General features: G+C 55.9%; 2 protein-coding genes across 4 annotated transcripts in view; one reads left to right on the forward strand and one right to left on the reverse strand.

Annotated features, from left to right (window-relative positions):
* ERMARD (ER membrane associated RNA degradation) lies at positions 1-22,978 on the reverse strand. 3 transcript variants are annotated; one of them, XM_070417308.1, is made up of 18 exons: positions 22,854-22,978; positions 22,013-22,181; positions 20,389-20,528; positions 19,487-19,588; positions 19,108-19,197; positions 18,454-18,551; positions 18,038-18,174; positions 16,863-16,977; positions 16,118-16,220; positions 14,429-14,458; positions 13,142-13,210; positions 12,693-12,866; positions 12,117-12,200; positions 10,665-10,741; positions 7,478-7,603; positions 6,993-7,181; positions 5,485-5,598; positions 1-1,774 (listed from the first exon to the last, which is right to left on the reverse strand). In XM_070417308.1, exons 1-18 carry the CDS (start codon positions 22,857-22,859, stop codon positions 1,606-1,608), a joined length of 1,992 nt encoding a protein of 663 aa, XP_070273409.1. In that variant the 5' UTR covers positions 22,860-22,978; the 3' UTR covers positions 1-1,605. The 3 variants fall into 3 exon arrangements, with proteins under 3 accessions (XP_070273409.1, XP_070273408.1, XP_070273410.1); XM_070417307.1 differs by having other exon boundaries at positions 6,993-7,211; XM_070417309.1 differs by lacking the exon at positions 22,854-22,978 and having other exon boundaries at positions 6,993-7,211; positions 20,389-20,523; positions 22,013-22,095.
* Positions 22,971-23,637, forward strand: part of DYNLT2 (dynein light chain Tctex-type 2) — a 16,357-nt gene continuing 15,690 nt past the window's right edge. The window contains exon 1 of the mRNA XM_070417315.1: positions 22,971-23,162. Coding sequence (XP_070273416.1) covers positions 23,052-23,162 — 111 coding nt within the window. The 5' untranslated portion in view covers positions 22,971-23,051. The remainder of the gene's footprint in view (positions 23,163-23,637) is intronic.

Consider the following 23,637-nt stretch of genomic DNA (forward strand, 5'->3'; position numbering starts at 1 on the left):
CAACATGCTACCACTTTATACCCCGGCCCACGTGGAGGACAGGCTCAGGGAGAACGGCCAAGGGCTCACGCAGCTTCCTGAGCAGCTGCCAGTCACAGTCGCGTCTTCATGGTGAAGAGATCGGGTGCCGCCACTTTATAGAAACCCTAAGTGAGCGTCACCTCACCAGCGAGGGAGCCAGTTCACCCACATGTGCTCAGGGTGCTGCCCAAGGACATGGCACCACCACGGGGACCACACACTCCATGGCGTGCTGACCGAGGAGGACACGGCACCATCATGGGGACAGCACGCTCCATGGCGTGCTGACCGAGGAGGACACGGCACCACCACAGGGACCGCACGCTCCATGGCGTGCTGACTGAGGACACGGCACCACCACGGGGACCTCATGCTCCATGGCGTGCTGACCGAGGACATGGCACCACCACAGGGACCGCATGCTCCATGGCGAGCTGACCGAGGACACGGCACCACCACGGGGACCACACACTCCATGGCGTGCTGCCCAAGGACATGTCTCCACCACGGGGACCGCATGCTCCATGGCGTGCTGACCGAGGACATGGCACCACCACAGGGACCGCACGCTCCATGGCGTGCTGACCGAGGACACGGCACCACCACAGGGACCGCATGCTCCATGGCGTGCTGACCGAGGACATGGCACCACCACGGGGAGCTCATGCTCGATGGTGTGCTGACCGAGGAGGACATGTCACCACCATGGGGACCGCATGCTCCATGGCGTGCTGACCGAGGAGGACACGGCACCACCACGGGGACCGCACGCTCCATGGCGAGCTGACCGAGGAGGACATGTCACCACCACAGGGACCGCACGCTCCATGGCGTGCTGACCGAGGAGGACACGGCACCACCACGGGGACCGCACGCTCCATGGCGAGCTGACCGAGGAGGACATGTCACCACCACAGGGACCGCACGCTCCATGGCGTGCTGACCGAGGAGGACACGGCACCACCACGGGGACCGCACGCTCCATGGCGAGCTGACCGAGGAGGACATGTCACCACCACAGGGACCGCACGCTCCATGGCGTGCTGACCGAGGAGGACATGTCACCACCACAGGGACCGCACGCTCTATGGCGAGCTGACCGAGGAGGACACGGCACCACCACGGGGACCTCATGCTCCATGGCGTGCTGACCGAGGACACGGCACCACCACAGGGACTGCACACTCCATGGCGTGCTGACCGAGGACACGGCACCACCACGGGGACCACACACTCCATGGCGTGCTGACCGAGGAGGACATGTCACCACCACGGGGACCTCATGCTCCATGGCGTGCTGACCGAGGAGGACACGGCACCACCACGGGGACCGCACGCTCCATGGCGAGCTGACCGAGGAGGACATGTCACCACCACAGGGACCGCACGCTCTATGGCAAGCTGACCGAGGAGGACACGGCACCACCACGGGGACCTCATGCTCCATGGCGTGCTGACCGAGGACACGGCACCACCACGGGGAGCGTGTCCCTGGAACCGCCTCCCCTGGACCCTTTGCAGGCTGTGACATCCATCCGGGGGCTCCTGGTGTGACTGAGCTGCTGACGTGTCTTCGGGGCGGCCTCACCGGGAGCTCCCGGCTCTGTGGATGAGCATCTGTCTCCTCTCACTGAAAGTCCAGATGCCCAGCAGCGCCGTGTGCGTGAGCCGGGCCGCCTCGCCCCACTGGTTCCTGGCGGGGCTGGTGCAGGCCGCCAGGTTCTCGGTGAACTGCAGGACCGACTTTAAGAACCTGGGTAGGAGGGGAGACCAAGATGGCGGCGTAGGTAAACACCGGAGACCGCTGCCGCAAACAACCACTTCAAAAATACAACTAAAAGACGGAACGGACATCACCCAGAACCACAGGAAGGCTGGCTGAGGAGAGACTCTTCAACTAGAAGGAAAGAGAACAGCAAACCGAGGCTCAGAGGAGGCGCAGTGTGGAAAATACAAAGGTGCGGAGGTGCGCGCTCAAAGCGGGCTGGTGGCTGAGGGCGGGGTTGTCATTTTCAATCAGGAGGGAGTCTCAGACTCTGAGCTCCAGATCCGGGCGAGTCTCTAGGGGCTCAGACTCAAACGGGAGAAGCGGGATTGTCTGGCATCAGTTGGAACGTGAGGGCAGCTTTCTCTCCGAGGTTTACAGCGGTTGCTGGGGTTCTGAGAAGCAGAGCCTCTGGGAATGGGACTGAGAGCAGCCATAACTGCTCCCTCCGCCCGCCCTGTTGATCCCGCCCTGCCCAAGCCCTGCACAGAGCCATTTGCCGGATAGCCTCAGGCAAAGGCTAGATTAGCACCTCTCCAGAGGACAGAAGTTTTCCCACTGCAGATACAGGTGATTCTCACAGCCAGTCGGCCTGTTGGTCAAATCCCTCTAGTATTAACTACAACAATCAAGGCTTAAATAGAACAAGACTGCGCACAAAGACCACAACGGGGTGCACCAAGAAAGCATAAAAAATGCGGAGACAAAAAAACATGACAGAAATGGAGGATATAGAACTAAAAAACGCAATTTTGAGGGCTTTCAATAATGTGCTAGAAGCTGCCAATAAACTTGATGAGAGCCTCACGAAATCTAATGAGACCCTCGATGCTGTGATAAAGAACCAACTAGAAATTAAGCATACACTGACTGAAATAAAGAATATTATACCCAATAGCAGAACAGAGGAGCGCAAGAATCAAGTCAAAGATTTGAAATGCGAAGAAGCAAAAAACACCCAACCGGAAAAGCAAAATGAAAAAAGAATCCAAAAATATGAAGATAGTGTAAGGAGCCTCTGGGACAGCTTCAAGCGTACAAACATCAGAATTATAGGGGTGCCAGAAGATGAGAGACAGCAAGATATTGAAAACCTATTTGAAGAAATAATGACAGAAAACTTCCCCCACCTGGTGAAAGAAATGGACTTACAGGTCCAAGAAGCACAGAGAACCCCAAACAAAAGGAATCCAAAGAGGACCACACCAAGCCACATCATAATTAAAATGCCAACAGCAAAAGACAAAGAGAGAATCTTAAAAGCAGCAAAAGAAAGAGACTCAATTACCTACAAGGGAATACCCATACGACTGTCAGCTGATTTCTCAACAGAAACTTTGCAGGCCAGAAGGGAATGGCAAGAAATATTCAAAGTGCTGAATACCAAGAACCTACAACCAAGATTACTTTATCCAGCAAAGCTATCATTCAGAATTGAAGGTCAGATAAAGAGCTTCACAGATAAGGAAAAGCTAAAGGAGTTCATCACCACTAAACCAGTATTATACGAAATGCTGAAAGGTATCCTTTAAGAAGAGGAAGAAGAAAAAGGTAAAGATACAAATTATGAACAACAAACATGCATCTATCAACAAGTGAATCTAAGAATCAAGTGAATAAATAATCTGATGTACAGAATGAACTGGTGATTATAATGAATCAGGTACATAGAAAGGGAATGGACTGACTATTCTTGGGGGGGAAAGGGGAGTGGGAGATGCGGGAAGAGACTGGACAAAAATCGTGCACCTATGGATGAGGACAGTGGGTGGGGAGTGAGGGCGGAGGGTGGGGCGGGAACTGAGAGGAGGGGAGTTATGGGGGGGGAAAAAAAGAGGAACAAATGTAATCTGAACAATAAAGATTTAATTAAAAAAAAAAAACCAAAAACAAAAACAAAAAAAGAACCTGGGTAGGAATTAATTCCTTTATCTATTCCATCCACTGAGAATGAGACAATGATGCGAATGTTTTCTCTCTTTGTTGGGATTACAACTAAGTACTAAGTTTAATTTCTATCTGCGAATTCAAGGAAAAGAGGTGCCCACACAATGGACACAGTACAGGTTCCGTGAAAGAGAAATGCTGCCACATTGTCACTGGGGAGGTGGATGGGCCCCCGGGCACAGGACAACCCAGCCCCACTGGGCACAGGACAACCCACCCCCACCGGGCACAGGACAACCCAGCCCCACCAGGCACAGGACAACCCAGCCCCACCGGGCACAGGACAACCCAGCCCCACCGGGCACAGGACAACCCAGCCCCACCAGGCACAGGACAACCCAGCCCCCACCGGGCACAGGACAACCCAGCCCCCACCGGGCACAGGACAACCCAGCCCCACCAGGCACAGGACAACCCAGCCCCACCGGGCACAGGACAACCCAGCCCCCACCGGGCACAGGACAACCCAGCCCCCACCGGGCACAGGACGCCCCAGCCCCCACCGGGCACAGGACAACCCAGCCCCACCGGGCACAGGACAACCCAGCCCCCACCGGGCACAGGACAACCCAGCCCCCACCGGGCACAGGACAACCCAGCCCCACCGGGCACAGGACAACCCAGCCCCCACCGGGCACAGGACAACCCAGCCCCCACCGGGCACAGGACGCCCCAGCCCCCACCGGGCACAGGACAACCCAGCCCCCACCGGGCACAGGACAACCCAGCCCCACCGGGCACAGGACAACCCAGCCCCCACCGGGCACAGGACAACCCAGCCCCACCGGGCACAGGACAACCCACCCCCACCGGGCACAGGACAACCCAGCCCCACGGGCACAGGACGCCCCAGCCCCCACCGGGCACAGGACAACCCAGCCCCCACCGGGCACAGGACAACCCAGCCCCCACCGGGCACAGGACAACCCAGCCCCCACCGGGCACAGGACAACCCAGCCCCACCGGGCACAGGACAACCCAGCCCCCACCGGGCACAGGACAACCCAGCCCCACCGGGCACAGGACAACCCACCCCCACCGGGCACAGGACAACCCAGCCCCACGGGCACAGGACGCCCCAGCCCCCACCGGGCACAGGACAACCCAGCCCCCACCGGGCACAGGACGCCCCAGCCCCACCGGGGAACCACCAGCTCAGGACGTCAGTGCGGAGGCTGAGACCCTGACTAGCCTGGAAACAAGGACCAGCGGCTGCACTCACTCCGCCCTCACCTGGACCTCACCGCCCTGTAAACATGCACTGAGCTGCCTGCGCCCTGCGAAGCCTCAAGCTGGGGACACGCGGGACTTTGTGGGAGCAGCCGGGGTGAACACATGACAGATCCCGCGCCTCTCCTGGAAGCTCTGCGTGTAAGGCGGGTCACACGTGTGTAAGGCAGGTCACACACATGTAAGGTGGGTCATACGTATGATCCTGTTCTCAGAGCCGGGTCTGGGCTCCTAAAGGGGGGCTTCCCGAGCTGAGAGCATTCGCTGTAAACATCACGTCTGGTGCCGTGACCGAGGCCCGGGCCACACAGACCCGCCCGCGGAGGCGCCCGACAGGAGTGCAGGGGGCACTCGGGCGCTCGCACTGGCTGGAGGGGCCCACACACGGTCAGCGCAAGGCTCAGACCCCTAAGACCATGAACAGTGAGGCCAGGAGAGGGCGGGCGTCAAACCCCCAGCAACCACCGCAGGCGTGGAGCCTCCACAGCTGCCGACGTGGCTCCCCTGGGCAGGACACCCACCTGAGGTACCGCTGGCGGCCACAAGGCTCTTCTCCTTGGACCCCGTGAACGCTGACCAGTTCCAGCGCCACCAGCAGCACAACCAGGGACAGCACCGGGGCCAGCAGCTTCACACTGAAGACAGCAAAGCAGATTAAAGTCTTAAATACAATGTGTTCAACTTCATAGAGAAAATGAGGTTTCACCTGACCAGCCCTGGACCACGCTGCTCCCACCACAGGGCCCTGGGCCACGCTGCTCCCACCGCAGGGCCTGGGCCACGCTGCTCCCACCACAGGGCCTGGGCCACGCTGCTCCCACCACAGGGCCTGGGCCACGCTGCTCCCACCACAAAGCCCTGAGCCACGCTGCCCCCACCACAGGGCCTGAGCCATGCTGCTCCAACCACAGGGCCTGGGCCACGCTGCTCCCACCACAAAGCCCTGAGCCACGCTGCCCCCACCACAGGGCCTGAGCCACGCTGCTCCCACCACAAAGCCCTGGGCCATGCTGCCCCCACCACAGGGCCCTGGGCCACGCTGCTCCCACCACAGGGCCTGGGCCATGCTGCTCCCACCACAGGGCCCTGGGCCACGCTGTCCCCACCACAAAGCCCTGAGCCACGCTGCCCCCACCACAGGGCCTGAGCCATGCTGCTCCAACCACAGGGCCCTGGGCCATGGCCGGGCCACGGAAGTCCTCAAGAGGAGCTTGGCCACGTGCCGCCAGGCCCCCCTTCCTCATGCCCTCTTGTCTAGTTCTGAGCCAGCAGGGCCTGCTCTCTGGACAGGGAGGACCTGGTCCTGCCCCGGACCCTCCTGGGCGCCCTCCCCTGCACCCGTCAGCGTCTTCCTTACAGCCCAACAGCCAGTGAAAACACTTGCAGGAAGTGCAACGAAAAGGCTTAAGCATGAAAAGGTGTCTGTGTCTCTGGGACTCAAAGAAATCCCAACTACAGCAAGATTTCATCTTTCCCATAAAACCGGTAGGAGATTAAAGATATTCTGCTTCGGGAAGGATGTGAGGGAGCAGGCATCCTCTTGTAAGCGGCCGCTCAGAGCGTACACTAGGCATCAGTTTTCGGAAGCAGTGGGAACTGGAAGCTTTAGACACCTCTCGACTCAGTGCTCGGCATTTGTCCCAAACGGTAACTCCCTGAGGAGCAGCACACGCCAGGACACGCGACACGGGAAGAAGTCCTAACGTGGCTCCATGTCACTGCTGCTGTGCTTGCGATCCACACTCACCCGGGCGGGCAGTCTTCCCCGCGCTGCAACCACACACAGCATGTGTTCCATAACTTTCCCTAAAAACCAGTATTTCTCTCAAAGTGAGAACCAGAACTGCTTCCAGAGGTAACTCCTGCCCCAAGGCTCCTTCGAACCGGGCAGAGCCACTCACCTGCTCACCACGCACACGGCAGAGCCACGCACCTGCTCGCCACGCACACAGCACAGCCACGCACCTGCTCACCACGCACACGGCACATAAACTCACCTGCTCACCACGCACACGGCACAGCCACTCACCTGCTCACCATGCGCAGGAAATTCTGCCTTTGCCGGGAGCGCAGTGTCTTCTCCGCCCACTGCCGGCCCCTGTGCTCCAGGGAGGCCGCCACCTGCTGGGACACCTGGGCGCAGCGTGAGCTGATGCTGCGGAGCACAGTCAGCACCTCCAGGACGGCTCTGGGGCAGAACAGGGTCTGCACGCGGAGGCTGCAGATGTATGGGAGCGGCCGGGGCCACCTGTGGTCAGAGCACGGCTCTGTGGGCACAGCCCCAGGGCTGGGCTCTGTGGGCATGGCCATCGCCGACCTCCCAGGCCACCGTGCCGCCTGCTGCACTGAGTCCCGCGGCAGCCAGCTCACGCCTGCTCTTACACACACAGGGGTTCCCGCCATGCAGGCTCACCTGGGGCTGTCATCACAGACCAGCCAGGCTGAGAGCACCGAGGCCCAGCTACCGACTCCGGCTTGCATGTCAACGTCTGATGAGTGTGGGAGGAAACTTACCTCTCAACAGGGAGGCTATCTAAGCCCCCGAAAGCACAGTGGTGCCCAGGCACGTGGCGGCACAGCTCAGACATGATCTTTATAATCAAAGGCTTGCAGGCACTGGCTTCAGAACTGCCACCTAATCTGGAAAAAGAAGGCATTTAATCGTACCTGACAGGTGCCCCGCTAGCTCCTGTGCAAAATAACATTTATGTACCTGGTTCACTGAGAAAAGTGCTTAATCTGAAAATTCTTCCTCAGCTATAAATGAAAAGGCCGCCATCGGAGGCTGTGGTAAAAGTCCACAGTGCCCTGGCCGGGGCGGGGCTCAGCTGGTTGTGATAAGGGGGCTTATAATCTGACTAGAGGCTCGGTGCATGAAATTCGAGCACAGATAGGGTCCCTAGGCCTGCCCGGTGATCAGGGCCCATTGGGTCCTTCCGGCTGGAGCCTTCCTTCATTCCGCGCCCCCTGGTGGTCACGCACAGCATAGCGAGTGATCAAACTCCAGGTCTCCCAGTCAAATTCCCGAGGGGACAGTTTGCATATTAGGCTTTTATATACATAGATAGGAAGAGCACCTGAATTAATATAAAAAATAATCATAATATTTTAAATCTTAGAACAAATTTACTTATGTGAATAGGGGGCTAAGTTTCTCATATATGATTGAGGAGGTGATTCGGCTGTGAATCCAGTAAGCAGAACCGATAAGCATGGTCGGCCGACCCACCAGGAGTCAAAACATCATGTCATCCACACCATCTCATCACATCATCTCATCCACACCATCTCATCCACACCATCTCATCCACACCACCTCACCCACACCACCTCACCCACACCACCTCACCCACACCGTCTCACCCACACCGTCTCACCCACACCGTCTCACCCACACCACCTCATCCACACCACCTCACCCACACCATCTCATCCACACCATCTCATCCACACCATCTCATCACATCATCTCATCCACACCATCTCATCCACACCATCTCATCCACACCATCTCATCCACACCATCTCATCACATCATCTCATCCACACCATCTCATCCACACCGTCTCATCCACACCGTCTCATCCACACCATCTCATCACATCATCTCATCCACACCATCTCATCCACACCATCTCATCCACACCACCTCACCCACACCACCTCACCCACACCACCTCACCCACACCACCTCACCCACACCGTCTCACCCACACCGTCTCACCCACACCATCTCACCCACACCGTCTCACCCACATCGTCTCATCCACACCATCTCACCCACACCGTCTCACCCACACCACCTCATCCACACCGTCTCACCCACACCACCTCACCCACATCGTCTCATCCACACCGTCTCACCCACATCGTCTCATCCACACCATCTCACCCACACCGTCTCACCCACACCACCTCATCCACACCGTCTCACCCACACCACCTCACCCACACCGTCTCACCCACACCGTCTCACCCACACCGTCTCACCCACACCACCTCATCCACACCACCTCATCCACACCGTCTCATCCACACCGTCTCATCCACACCGTCTCATCCACACCACCTCATCCACACCACCTCATCCACACCGTCTCATCCACACCGTCTCATCCACACCGTCTCACCCACACCGTCTCATCCACACCGTCTCACCCACACCGTCTCACCCACACCACCTCATCCACACCACCTCACCCACACTACCTCACCCACACCACCTCACCCACACCACCTCACCCACACCACCTCACCCACACCGTCTCACCCACACCGTCTCACCCACACCATCTCACCCACACCGTCTCACCCACATCGTCTCATCCACACCATCTCACCCACACCATCTCACCCACACCGTCTCACCCACATCGTCTCATCCACACCATCTCACCCACACCGTCTCACCCACACCACCTCATCCACACCGTCTCACCCACACCACCTCACCCACACCGTCTCACCCACACCGTCTCACCCACACCGTCTCACCCACACCGTCTCACCCACACCACCTCATCCACACCACCTCATCCACACCGTCTCATCCACACCGTCTCATCCACACCGTCTCATCCACACCGTCTCATCCACACCACCTCATCCACACCACCTCATCCACACCGTCTCATCCACACCGTCTCATCCACACCGTCTCACCCACACCGTCTCATCCACACCGTCTCACCCACACCGTCTCACCCACACCACCTCATCCACACCATCTCACCCACACTACCTCACCCACACCGTCTCACCCACACCGTCTCATCCACACCGTCTCACCCACACCGTCTCATCCACACCGTCTCACCCAGACCACCTCACCCACACCACCTCATCCACACCATCTCACCCACACCACCTCACCCACACCACCTCATCCACACCATCTCACCCACACTACCTCACCCACACCATCTCAGCCACACCATCTCATCCACACCATCTCATCCACACCATCTCACCCACATCATCTCATCTCCTGGTGACAGTAGCTGATGTTCGTCCCCCAGCCCCTTCCCCTTTGTAGTCCTGTCCCCTGCACCTGCTGGAAGACAGGATTTGAATGCCTGTAAGCGTCCTGTCTTCTTGGTTGGCAGGCCTTTTCAATAAATGCCTTAAATGATTCACCCTGCCTTTGGTATTGGGCACAGCATCAGGCAGCCGGAGCCCAACCAGGGTTTCCCAGTAACAGTTGGAGCACTGTCCTGTGCACTGGAGGATTGTGGGTTCGATTCCCGGTTGGAGTGTGTATGGGAAACAACCAACTGATATTTCTCTCTCACATCAATGTTTCTCTCTTTCTCCCTACATCTCTCTTTAAAATAAACTTTATATATATATATATATGTTTTTCCATCCTTGGAAGAAGATAAAAAAAAAAAGTCAATGGTACAATATGCTAAAAGCAATATGCTTTGCTGACTCATGTGAACCTGTCTCTGACTCTACAATCCAAAATCCGTGCTCCCACTTCTCTCCTGAGAGTCAGACCCCCTTTCTGATTGTCTACGTTCTCAGTCTCCACACATACCCACCCGCAGTTGAGCTCTGAGCTGGGCGATCACCCTTCTTCCTCTCCACCCCCCACTCCACCCGTCACCAGGCCCCACAGTCCCTCCCGGGCATTTCCTGCCCCACGGCCCAGCTGCTCCCCGACTGCTGTGAGGCCTGCACGCTCCCGGATGGAGCTCACCTGGCCGCTTCCCTCGCAGCGTCCTCCGGCAAAGGCAGCAGAGGCCACGACCGGACACTCTCCTCACAGCTCAGCACCTGGGAGGAAAAGGCCCCGGCTTCTGAAGGTTCTGCAATAAGGCTCTAGACCAGGGGTGGGCAAACTTTATGACTCGAGGGCCACAATGGGTTCTTAAACTGGCCCGGAGGGCCGGAACAAAAGCATGGATGGAGTGTTTGTGTGAACTAATATAAATTCAAAGTAAACATCATTACATAAAAGGGTACGGTCTTTTTTTTTTTTTTAGTTTTATTCATTTCAAACGGGCCGGATCCGGCCTGCGGGCCGTAGTTTGCCCACGGCTGCTCTAGACCAGTGGTTCTCAACCTTGCCTGCACATTGGAATCACCTGGGAATCTTTTTAAAATCCTGATTTCTGGGCCTCATCCTCTGGAAATTGTTTCTTTGTTACTAATGTTGTGGCCCCATCCCATAACAAAGAAACAGAATTTCCGGAGGATGAGGCCCAGAAATTAGGATTTTAAAGATTCCCAGGTGATTCTAATGTGCAGCCGAGGTTGAGAACCACTGCTCTAGAATAAACCTATTTTAAAACCTTGTTTTGAAATTGCTGCAGGAGTGCCCGTCACCTTCTAGAAGCCTGTATGTAAAACTGCTACGGGTGTTACGTGTGAAAACCAGGTGGTGGGTGTCGGTTATTCATTAGGAGATACAGAAAGGCCGGAGACACCACAGGTCCGTGGGAGTAATGTCCGAGCGGCTGTGGAGCTGTCGGAAACTCCGATGCACTGTGGTCAGGACAGGCCAGTCCCTCCGAGTCGGACTCGCTTAATGGGCACAGTCCCCAGGAGCCTGCGGGGCGGCCGGGCGTGGGGTGACTTCCCCAGCTGGGGCGGGGGGGGGGGGGGGGGGGAGGAGGCAGGGCGGACGGCGTGCTTCGCCCTGGTGCTGTGGGCCACGCGCTCTGGGTGAAGACAAGCCCTCAGCCAGTGGCCGTGGCCAAGAGCCAGCACCCGGTCCAATATCAGACGGGACCCAGCCCTCAGCCTGTCCAAAACACCTGACCCACTAACGTGTAGGAGGTCCTGGCTGGGCTGCTCAGCTGGTTGGAGAGTCTCACACACCAACAGGTTACGGGTTTGACTCCTGGCAGGGCACTTACCTCGGCTGTGGGTTTGATCCCCGTTGGGGAGGATAAAAGAAAAGTGTAAGGAAATGAAGTGGCTACTGTGGACACCACTGCACGTGGTGCCTTGTTATGCAGCACATTTTACAAAGAGGCCACACACCTGAGCCACCACGCGAGGCCTCGCATCTGAGTGACCACTGTGGTTGGAGCGCCAGGTCTGGCCACCCGGAGTCCGCCCCAACGAGGCAGCCCCGAGCCTGAGGCTTCCAGTCGCTGCAGCAGCTGCGCACACCCCGCCCCGAAACGGCCACCACGCAGCTCACCTGCTTTTTAATCAGCGCGATCGGGTGGAAGCGAGCGCTGTAGCCTTCCGCCAGCCTGACCAGCGCCTTAACTGCTGCTTTTTCCTGGTGGGAAACACGCTTGGTTAGGCTGCCAGTTTTGTTCTATTGAATGCTAAGCCCCATACGTCCCGATTCCTCGTGACTTCCCTCCGTCTCATTCCGTTCAGCTGTAGCAGCTGAGCTCTCTGCAGAACAGAATGGGAGGAAGTCACATCATTGCCAACAAAGTGACGTTCGAAGAAGTGAAGACAGTGATAGATTAAAAGGCCACATCCACGCTTGTCCACAACGCAGCAAACACAGACAGAAATAAGAAAGAAAAGATTCCAAACATTTGGAAAATTTGAGAGATTCTCCTAAAAAACAGAATAAAGTAGAAATGTAAACATTAGCATCAATACATGTAGTCAATGCACAATTATTGTTCTGATGGCGGCGCACAGTAAACCAGGTAAGGGAAGCAAGAGACGATGAAGTGAATGGCGTTTAAAAACGAACGCTACCCTTTCCGAGCCGCAGGGCAGTGACCGGGCTGCCTCCTTCCCTCTCCGCTACCTTAAACTCTGACGCGAGGTCTTCGTCAGCGAATCTCAGCAACACCACCAGGGAGAAGGCGAGCAGCTGGTCGGCCAGTCCTTGGGGAAATGCAGGGAGGCTGACCTCCCCGTGGCTCAGGTGATCTCTGACGCGAGGCCCCTCCTGGTGGTTCAGGAGGTCCCAGAGGAACTCCTTGTGGGAGAGACGGACAACAGGCTCGTCAGCATCCTCAGCAGAGGCCCGGCCGACAGACACGCTGGAGGAGCACACTGCCGGGAACCACTGACCCCAGGCCCCAGACGGAACCTGAACAACCAGCAGCCATAGGCTGCGAACAGCTGCGGAGACGAGGGAGTGTGCGGAGGGCTCAGCGCTCTCTCTGCGCACGTCACGGGCCAAAGTCAGTGCCACGTCAGAGAAGTGGGGGTCACACGTGAACCAAGAGCGTCAGACGAGAAAGGCCTCACCATCGCAGGCTCCCCGAGGACGAGAGGAAGCTGGTTGATCTCGCCATCACTCAGGTGCTGTGCCAACATCTAAAACGCCAAAAGCAAGCAAATCAGCTGGTACACGGGCACGCATGGGCCTTTCAGATCCGAAGCACCCTGCCCTGTGCCTTTGCTGCGAATCGTTAAATAAGCCCCAAGCCAATCAGAAGAAGTGAGGGCGTCTCCAAGGAAACCGCTCCCGGACCAGGAAAACCTCTCTTAACCTGTTTAATGATCTTAGTACACGCAGCTTTCTAACTGTGAGGGTGTGTCTCTGTGTGTGCATGTATGTGTGTTGTGTTTATGTGTGGCTACACGTATGTATGTTCACATGTATTTATGTGCGCATGTGTTTGTGTGTACTTGTGTGTATCTGTGCGCATGTGTGTTTGCGTACTTGTATATATGTGGGTATCTGTGTTTTATGTGTGTTTGTCTACTTATATATGTGTGTGTCTGTTTGTCTCTATCTTCACGTGTACACGTGTGCTTGTGTGCTCCGCGTCCACCCGTTACTTCACGAGTCACTTGGCTCACGAAGACGATGGGGCCCACGCAGGAGCCAATCCTGAGGCCCGAATCCTGTACGGATGGACCTGACTTCACTGTCTCGTTCAGTCCCCACAGCCCCAAATACACACCAGTAACAGCGAATCGGTTACTAACGGGATAAACTCCGCACTGAGCAGGCTCCTTCTTACCCCTCCCCCCGTTCCCGGAGCTAAGTCATCCGAAGGCAGAGTGACTCCCGCCCCCTCTCGGAGCTGCTCTTGGTGTCACACGCTTCGGGGTCTGTACGGAGTCCACCCAGGAGGCACACAGAGGCCTCTACACTCCACCAGTGATAAAAACATTTCACTGTGACTTTCACTATTCCGGACTTCCTCCTTCAGAATCCCGCCCCCAACTCTACAGATGACAGGCCTCAGTGACTACTACATGTTCATGGCAGTAGCTGATGCGTTTCACGTGCAAAACAAGGAAGCGCTAGCCGTGACTGACGTGTGAGCCTCTAATAGCTGCAGCACTTGATGCTGGTCCCCGGCGTTTCCCGGCCTTGTCTCTGCGACTTTAGAGACTTGGTGAATAATGCTGGGCCCCAACTCATCCTGAAACGATATTCAGCTCTAAGGCTGTTTCTAGCTTATACGACGATCAGCGCTTTCCTGTAAGCTTGTGAATGACGGCTAATCTTTCACTTTGGATTTTAAAAGAACATATTGTTTTGTTTGTTTCAAGATACCTTGTAAGTTCAAGTCCACTTACTTCATCAAAGGTGGTGTACAGAGCTGCCGACTTCAGAAAAGGGAAAAAAGGAAATAATTAAAGCAAAATACGAGCAGGTGAACTGTTCAAAGCAGGAGGAGTCTCACATGCCAAGAAACACGAAAACCTCATCTGAAATCCGCCTCCACCCAGCAGCACTTTGGGAAGAATGTGGACAAAACACACACGTGACAGCCACGTGGGACCCAGGGCGCCGGCCGCTGGAACTCTGCCCGTGCTGGCCGTTCAGCTCGACCTCCTAACACCTCCAGGCCCTCAGCGTCACAACCCACTGCCCACACGAGTGCTTCTGCTGACAGCATGAGGCAAGAACAACGGGACATTTCCCCACAAACGGCCCGGTTCCCACTCTTCTTGGTGTGACCAGCACCGTCTACAGACACGGGCTCCGGGCAGGAACCTCAGCTCTGATCCCGCCTTCCACTGCGGCACGCTTGCACAACAGCTGGGAGGAGCCCGCTGAGAGGCCTGGGACCTGTGTGTGCGGCATGGGGACGCCACTGGCTGTTGAGCACTTGAGGCCACAGAAGACACAGGGATATGTACTGGTTTAGAAGACAGTGGGTGGCAGCGTGAGCATGGGTCAGAGAAGGAAGAGCAGCAGGAAGACGGGACGGGGGAGGAGCTCAGGGGGTGGGACAAGGAACCAGGGAGGCCTCAGCGCAGAAAGGAGGGGCACAAAATCCCTCACGAGAGGAACCAATGGGCAGTGCTGGACCGAGAGGCCGTGGAGAATGAAGTGCAGGCAAAGCACAGGGCAGTGCTAAGGTTTGGGGCCAGAGCCACTGAGAGGATAAGAATAAGGAATTTGTAGGAGAAAAATATGCTTTTAAAAATAAAGTAAGTTTGAGATGCTGGGGAAAACCCATATGAAGATATTCTGCAAACAGGTGTCAACCTAACTCAGGAGATGAAAGACCTGAGTTAGAGTCAATGCCTGGAGACCCTGGAAGTTAACGCTATGAATTGCCCTCGTAGCTGCTTTGGCTGCATCGACAGCCTGTGATATGTTTGGCTTCCGTTTTCATGAGGTTCCAAGTGTTTTCTAGTTGTTGTCCCCGCAGAGGTGACAGCTTTAGGCATGGGGTTGTGTGAGATCTCCCAAGGAGCAAATATAAGGAGAGGACAAGGTTGAGAAGAGAATTTTGAGGAATGTTGACATAAAGGGGCAAAAAGAGGAAGATGAACTAGTGAAAGAAATTGGAAAAGAAGACATGGCAGACGCTGCTGCTCACCCTATAACTCAGGGTCCCCCTTTCCTTATCCATGGATCTTTCAACAGTTAACCGGGCACATAGCCACCCAAGCCCCCCACAGCGGGGTGGGATGAGTTCTGGCCAAGAGGAGTAGGGTCCTTACAGAGAGCACGTGCTGCAGACCACGGACCTCCTCGTGGGCCACAGTGATATGTCAGTAACTACGGCTACAGAGAGAAATGAGTGCCAACTAGTTTTATGACATCACTGAATTTAAAAGACTACTTTTAAAATACGATGGAACTACCACAATCAACCATAACTAAACATAAATCCTATAAAACATTATAATGGAAAGCCACAGAAAAGGACACTGAGTCTTCTGAGGAAAGCTCTTGGCTAACAAGGTCATGAACTGCAAACAGAATGAGGCGTTAAGATCACTGCAGAAGCCTGCCGCTCGCACGCGTACCTCGGCCGTCAGGAGCCTCCTGGGACACCCGTTAACCTTGGCAAACAGGCCCCGCAGCCCTGTCTCCAGCTGCGTCAACAGCAGCATGGCGCAGTCGGCGAACCTGCAAAATGGAGGAAAAGCACAGCCCGCTGTGAGGTGGGCACGGCCGGCCCCCCAGCCAGGGTGCAGTGTCCAGACTGGACACTGTGTCCAAAGGGAGGCCGAAGCCGTCTCCTTAGACTCGGGCCTTTACAACTGCTTCGGGGCTTTACCGCCTGATGGGCCACTTTTAGTGCCTCAGTGGAAGGTGTCATCCAAAGCCTCCCCGTTTCCTTTCTAGAAAGTACTCAGACCCAGGACATCAGTGGGCTCTCACGGTCTCCCAGTGGCCGTCCCGGGAAACGCGGGAGGAGTGAAGCCCAGTGACCCCTGAGGTATGAGCGCCAGCTCGCTCCTCGGCGCCCGAGACACCGATTTCCTGTTCCCTGGTTTGCCAACCCTGGACACAGGGCTTCACTCACAGTAAAAACTCAATGACTTTTCAAGTTGATTCTAAAAAACAATAATCTTCACCCGCCGTCCCGTGATCCTTGACACGCGACGAGGAGGCCGTTCTCCTGGTCGGGAAGGTGTTTCCCGCGAGCCCCCTCTCCAGACAGCCGCCTGCTCGTGGCTGGAGCCCCACAGCAGGGCCTGGAGGCAGGGGCTGAGGAAGGACTGGCCCCCGGACTCAAGAACCACCCTTGTGCCACCTTCCCATCACCTGTGTGTCTTGAACTTGGTCAACGCGACTTCCCAATATGGCAACATGATCCTCAGGACGAAAGAGGATTTCTTCATTGCTTCCTCCAATGCCCAAAGTACCTCGTCAGTAGCAGCTGCAAGACAGCAAGAGGTTTCAGCACAACCACGGTCACTGAAAAGCTGTGAACGCCCTCGGGGACGAGGCGGCTCGTCTCCTCACGCGAGTGAGCCGCAGCCCGGCCGGGGGTAACGCGGGGCCCCGGTAAGGAAGACCGCCCTGCCCTGCGCGTGGCAGGTGGCACGGGGGCTTTGGCGGAAGCAGGCACGGACGCTGCGTCTCGTTAGTGGTGCAGGCTGTGACCTTCTGCAGAGTTCAAGGTGGACCAGCTGACCACCTGACCAGGAAAATAAACTTCCACAAGATACAGGAACCCCGAGTGAGTGCTGGGTAAGCGACAAACTTCGGTGCTTATGACGTAGAGGAGGTTTGTCCTTGGTGACACACGTCCAGTCTGGGGGTGTTGATGTGGGAGAGGCTGTGGGCGGGCGGCGGGGTGGAGGGGAATCTCTGGACCTCCCTCTGTGCTCTTATAAGCTTAAAACCACTCTAAAAAGTGTCTTGCCGTTTGTATGTACCGTATTATTGGCAGTCACCGGACCAGCGCAAGGGTCCGTGCACAAAAGGCTGAGAGGTGGGGCCATGTGAGTCACATTCTCACTGGCAGACACAGACCTTGTACTGCGACGGCCGGTGAGGGGCAGTGGGCTTGGAGAAGCACAGGTGGAAAGCTCTTTCGAGGTCCCGGGCCCCCTCCCCACGATTTGGTAAATGGCTGGGTCACGGGGAGGATAAACGATGTGAAGACCGTTCCACCGCGAGGGCTCTGGGCTCAGCGCATGGAGCCCAGAGGCACAGCCGAGCGTGGGCAGCGGAGGCGCCTTTTAAATGGCCCGACACCACGTGCACGCCAGTCCCTCTGGAGGACAGACTGAACCGTCACCAACGCGGACCCACGGACTCCCTGCAGCAGCCCGGGCGCGGCGGGAAGGGTTGGGTCCAGGTGGCAACGTTTCACATACGACTTCGTGGCACTGTCTCGGCCACGTGGCCTTGAGAATGCCCCACCTGGAGCTCATGCCTGAGGCTCCGATGACAGCCTCCCTAATGCTACTCAGGGGAGACGCAGGACTTGCCGGGGAAGACGGTCCAGTCCTCTGAGTCCGCGAGCGTGAGGAGCGGCCGACGGGCCACCGTGCGCTCCGTCTGCTGCAGGTGAGCCTCCAGCAGCTGGCCCAGCCCCGCGGTCAGCAGCACCAGCATCGAACAGTATCTGCGGGAGATGCCAGAGACCTCAGCTGTACATATGAAAGGCTTTCCTTTCAGGAGAAAAAGTTCAGAATTAAGAAAGCAAAGTGAAGCGGTGCCAAATGGGCTGGGAGCAACAAGAGAACCTCAGACACGCGGGAGCTGAAACCGTGAGGACCCCTGCAGGGGCTCTGCTAGAACACCCAGCTTCCCCTCCCAGTCCTGCGGAGACGGGCCTCCCTGTCCCGACAGAGGGGTGAACCCCCAGTGCCCTCCACAGGGGAGGGCCTTCTGCGGCACCTACTTTGGAGGAATTTCCTGCGGGGACGCGAACCCGTGCCACAGGACGTTGCGCAGGTTGAGTCCGCGCGGAGAGCCCACGAAGACCGTCAGGACGTCCATCTGGGCAGGGAAGGACAGCAGCGGGTGGGCAGTGCGGTCATTAATAAATCACTGATGCAACAAGTCACGTTTCCTTCCCTTCCTTCCCACAGCAGTTCCCCTGGTTAGCACACAGTCGTCGGCGTAGCAGTAATAACACAGCCAACAGTTACTGAGCCGTTACTGCGTGCACCTGCCTCGCCCATCCTCAGACCCGCCCACGCAGAAGGCACTGCTGTGAGGCCCACTGTGCAGGTGAGAGGAGCGTGCAGAGGGGACCCCGGGCAGGGCGAGGGTGGGACCTGTCCCAGGCGGTGCTGGACATCAAACAGCCTGACGTCCAGATAAACTCACACAGGAAGCGACTTGGCACAGAAGCGCCACAGTGTACCGCGGGGGCCTGTGTGTAAACAGGACAGGCAGCTGAGGGGAACCTGAGGCTGTGGGAAGCTCTGAGGCCCCTCCACCTGTGAGGTGACGACACTCCCATCAGCATCTATTTTTGAGGAGCACAAGTGCAGCGGACGCTCACTGCCGTGCGCTGCGCCTCCTCTGTGGCTGTGGGGGGCAAGCTTACCACAGACCGCCCGAAGACTTGAGCAAGCTCCGCAGAGGCAAGCAGATCTCTTAAAAGAAACGGGCATTCTTTCCCAACCAGTAAAAACACCTAAAATTCAAACAAAATTCATGTAGCAACTGCATTCCAATGAGCCAAATGATATTCAGGGAAAAATCACCCATAAGGCAACCGCTTGGACAAATGGTGGGAGACAATTACTGAAGACACCCATGTTTTAATGTCATAATCATCCAAAACACACTAAAGCTCTGTACCAAATAATTGCACTTTAGAGGAGAACGATAATTAAAATCAAGGAACCTGAGGGCAACTACAGGGTAGTTTAACATTCACTCAGGTACTTTAACGGCCCGACGACGAGCATTCTCACACTTACATCACCCAGGGCCCGTTCCAGACAGGCCGTCAGCTTCATGAGGCTGAGAGCAATTGCAGGGGACTCACGACTCTCCAAGGCATCAAATATTTCTGGAAACAACTGTTTCGAATAAGATGCACTTTAGAATTTATGCTCAATAAGAAATATTTCTCCAAGTAACAATACTGTTCATAAGAGTCAGACCTCTAAAGATTTTGATGATCATATTTTAATGATTTTTTGGGGGTATAGGTAAACATTTCCTACAAATAGAACTTCTAAATAGTAAAAAAGTAATATCTAAGGAGTTCTTTGAATGTTCTTTCTTTGTAATATTTATTGAAAGCAGGAAGTGTGGTGTGACTGTACATCGAGAAGTCAAATATTTCTACCTAAATCTTATTTCCAATTTGGATTAGTTCTTAAGATAAACAAAGGAATGACCCTTTCACACTGAATGAGGAAACTCCAGGGTTTCAGAGGTAGACTTGCTAGAGGTACTGCTCTGCTGTGGTCATTTACTGTGCCACGTGACACCGCTGGTTTTCACCAACCAACAAAGCAGCTGAAACCAGGTTTGGGCCTCGAAGGACCCTCTCCCTCCGATTCAGCAGGACCGAGGCCAGCGCCCCTGCAGGCCGGGGCCACTGTCTCCAGATGACCTTGCTCCGCCAGCAGGGCTGTCTCTTCTGCAGAGGCCCACTTTGCCTCTGTCCAGGACCAGCACCCACAGACCAAGCTCCCTCCACCCCCATCCTGATGCTGCACCTCCATACTCCCCTTGGTCAAAGGGTGTGCTTCTCAGCTCAGACCCAGAGACTCTGCATAACAGTCCCAAGTTCCCCTCCGGGCCCTCCAGAGAGACCCCTTTCAAATGAGCAAGTAACAGGGTTTCTAAGTGGAATTTGCAAAGGCCGAACCTCTGGAGAACTTGTCCACTGGAACCACGGTGCGTACTGAACTTCAAACTGCCCCTTGGTCAGAGATGAGAAGTGCATGTGGACAGCCTCACACACAGGGCCCAGCAGTCTCACACTTCCCTGGTAGTCCAGACCCTGGGCTTCAAGGATGAGAAACAAGTTAGCACCTCCACTCCTATATCATGGGGAGAAAAATATCTGAGTCATCAGAGAAAAAGGGCTACAAAAAAAGACCAAAAAAAAACAACAAAAACAACATCAACAGAGGCCTCCTCATTCTTTTTCCCACTGCAGTGTTCCACTGTGACTTGTTCATGATTTTCTGAAGCGATCCCTACTGCCTGACATCTGGCTGTTTCCAGTGCTTTTTTCTTCTTGGCTATTACAAACGACACTGCAGGAGAAGCCTTGCACACACACACTTTGCTGTCTGTAAGTGTACCAGTCCTATAAATTCCTGGAATGGAACTGCTGGGTCAGAGCACATTTATTTGTCATTTTTATAACTATTGTTAAGTTTCCAAGCCAACTCCCTGCTCCAAAAAAATGTGCAAAAACAGGTGGAAGGCATCTAAAATAATTATGTAACATGTTACTGGTCATTTCATACCTAATTCATGACTTGTATTTTCTACCCTCTTCCATCTGGACTGCTGGCCTGGAGCTGAGACCATCACCCTCACTGCCTCCCAACCTCCCTTCTCACACACAGGTTTCTCGGCCCAGCTTCCCCTGAACTCTTCTATGCTTCTTTGGCCTCATTCCCTCTTTTCACAGCAATTCCTTTTATCTTTTGAGTGAGGCCTTTATGATAACACCCTCTCCAGCGGTTCTCAACCTGTGGGTCACAACCCCTGAAAATACATCCTGCATATCAGATATTTACATTATGATTCATAACAGTAGCAAAATTACAGTGATGAAGTAGCAACGAAAATAATTTTATGGTTGGGGGTCACCACCACATGAGGAACTGTATTAAAGGGTCGCGGTGTCAGGGGGTCACCACCACATGAGGAGCTGTATTAAAGGGCCACGGCGTCAGGGGGTCACCACCACATGAGGAACTGTATTAAAGGGTCACGACGTCAGGGGGTCACCACCACATGAGGAACTGTATTAAAGGGTCGCGGCGTCAGGGGGTCACCACCACATGAGGAACTGTATTAAAGGGTCGCGGTGTCAGGGGGTCACCACCACATGAGGAGCTGTATTAAAGGGCCACGGCGTCAGGGGGTCACCACCACATGAGGAGCTGTATTAAAGGGTCGCGGTGTCAGGGGGTCACCACCACATGAGGAGCTGTATTAAAGGGTCGCGGTATCAGGGGGTCACCACCACATGAGGAGCTGTATTAAAGGGTCGCGGTGTCAGGGGGTCACCACCACATGAGGAGCTGTATTAAAGGGTCGCGGTGTCAGGGGGTCACCACCACATGAGGAGCTGTATTAAAGGGCCACGGCGTCAGGGGGTCACCACCACATGAGGAACTGTATTAAAGGGCTGCGGCGTCAGGAAGGTTGAGAACCACTGCAAGCAATGGTAGGCAAGGGGAATATTGGAGGTCGAGACCTTTAAAATGCAAAGTATCCAGGGATGTTTGGGGTGCAGAGAAAGTGCAGACCTGACTCGGCACCAACCACACAGTCGGTGATCGTCTTCCAGCACACGTCCCCGTTCCCAGCCACAATGCTACTGATTGCAGGATGTTTTCGGACTTCAAGCCCGAGTTCACAGATCAGATGGTACACCGGGGCAGAAAGGCATGTGGTAACAGGGTCCTCCAGCGACATCTGAAAGGTAGAACATAAAAGACACTGCCTTACGGGAAGTAAAGGCACACGAGTGCTATACATTTAACCCAAGAATATCTATAATCATACAAGCGTAATATGCTAAATAGACCAGACATCCTCCCAGACGAAGCCGGGGCTGCGAGGGAAGCCAGCGCTGACAGCTGGGGGGAGGAAGGCCTACTCTTGCACAAATTTCGGGCATCGGGCCTCTAGTCCTATATAATAAAAGGCCAATATGCAAATCGACTGACCAGCAGAAGGACTGGTTGCTATGACATGCACTGACCACCAGGGGGCAGATGCTCAACGCAGGAGCTGCCCCCTGGTGGTCAGTGAGCTCCCACAGGGGCAGCTAAGCATGTCCGACTGCGGGCTTAGGCCTCCTGAGGGACCACCCAGATGCACCGATTCCGAGCACCGGCCTCTAGTTCTAACTGAAGAACAGACTATACACAGCTATAACTACTGGGAGAGCTGTATGATTAAAACATTGTGATTAAATTGAAAGATAATTTACGTAACGATTTTCAAATAAATAAACGTTTAAAGGTTGCAATCTCATCATTCACAGCATTTGCGAAGTGTGTGTTCACGAAAGCTCAGTGTCTGACGGCCAGCGCGTTACTCTTTCGGCGTTCCCCTACCCTCCCACCTGCGCGCCCACCTCACCTCCATGACTTCCGGGTCCGGCCGCCGGCGCCCCGCGAGGACTCAGTTGGTCCCGCCCTCCCTGCGCGCCGCACTTCCGGAAGCACGTCGGCCTGCGCGGCGCAGGCGCGAGACTGAGCTCTCGCGGGAAGTGGCGGCGGCGGCGTTGGGCTCCGCCGCAGGGAGGCGCGGTGCCGGCGAGGCGCTGAGGCGGGCGCGATGGAGAAGCGCAGCCGCGGCGGGAAGGCGCCCGTGACGCCGGCCGCTCAGCCGTCCCCGACGGGGGCGTCGCGGAGAGAGAGGCGGCCCAGCATGTTCGAGAAGGAGGCCGTGAGTGCCGGCGGGGCTGGGGGAGAGCGGCCCGTCCCCCCAGGTCTGGGTGTCCTCCCAGCCCCCCGAGTGTCGGTGTTCCGGACAGACACACAGTTTTAGGGTTTTCCCCTTCGTTGCTGAAGGGATTACAGACGCCCCTCCTCCCCCTCGGCCCCTCAGCCCGCCCCGCCTTCCCCACCGCTTCCCGAGTCCATGGCGGTGCCAAGTGCATACAAGCGCTTCGGTTAATCCCTTCCCACCGCCTTCCCTCAGCTGCCGCGGACGGTTCCGGTTCCGGTTCCGGTTCCGGCGCCGTGCTGCCCGGAGCGCGTCCAGCACACCGGAGGCGGTGTGTCGCCGTGCTTTCTAAAGGAGAATATCCGATATTCCCAGCAGAACAAGTGGGTGGTTCTGGTTTTAAAAACAGCGGCAGACTCGGTGTCTGAAGAACACACGGGAGCGAAGACGTGCAGCTCAGTCACCGTCTGAACGG

This window comes from Myotis yumanensis, unplaced genomic scaffold (genome assembly GCF_028538775.1).
Source record: "Myotis yumanensis isolate MYYU_CA2020_CCGP unplaced genomic scaffold, mMyoYum1.0.hap1 SCAF_6, whole genome shotgun sequence".
NCBI classification, from domain to species: domain Eukaryota; kingdom Metazoa; phylum Chordata; class Mammalia; order Chiroptera; family Vespertilionidae; genus Myotis; species Myotis yumanensis.

Coding starts and splice junctions, on each gene's coding strand:
- ERMARD (XM_070417307.1), bottom strand. Junction 7,604..10,664: donor GCTGCGAGGGAAGCGGCCAG/GTGAGCTCCATC, acceptor TTCTTTTTCCAG/ATTAGGTGGCAGTTCTGAAG. Junction 5,599..6,992: donor TTCCTGCGCATGGTGAGCAG/GTGAGTGGCTGT, acceptor TGCTGTCTTCAG/TGTGAAGCTGCTGGCCCCGG.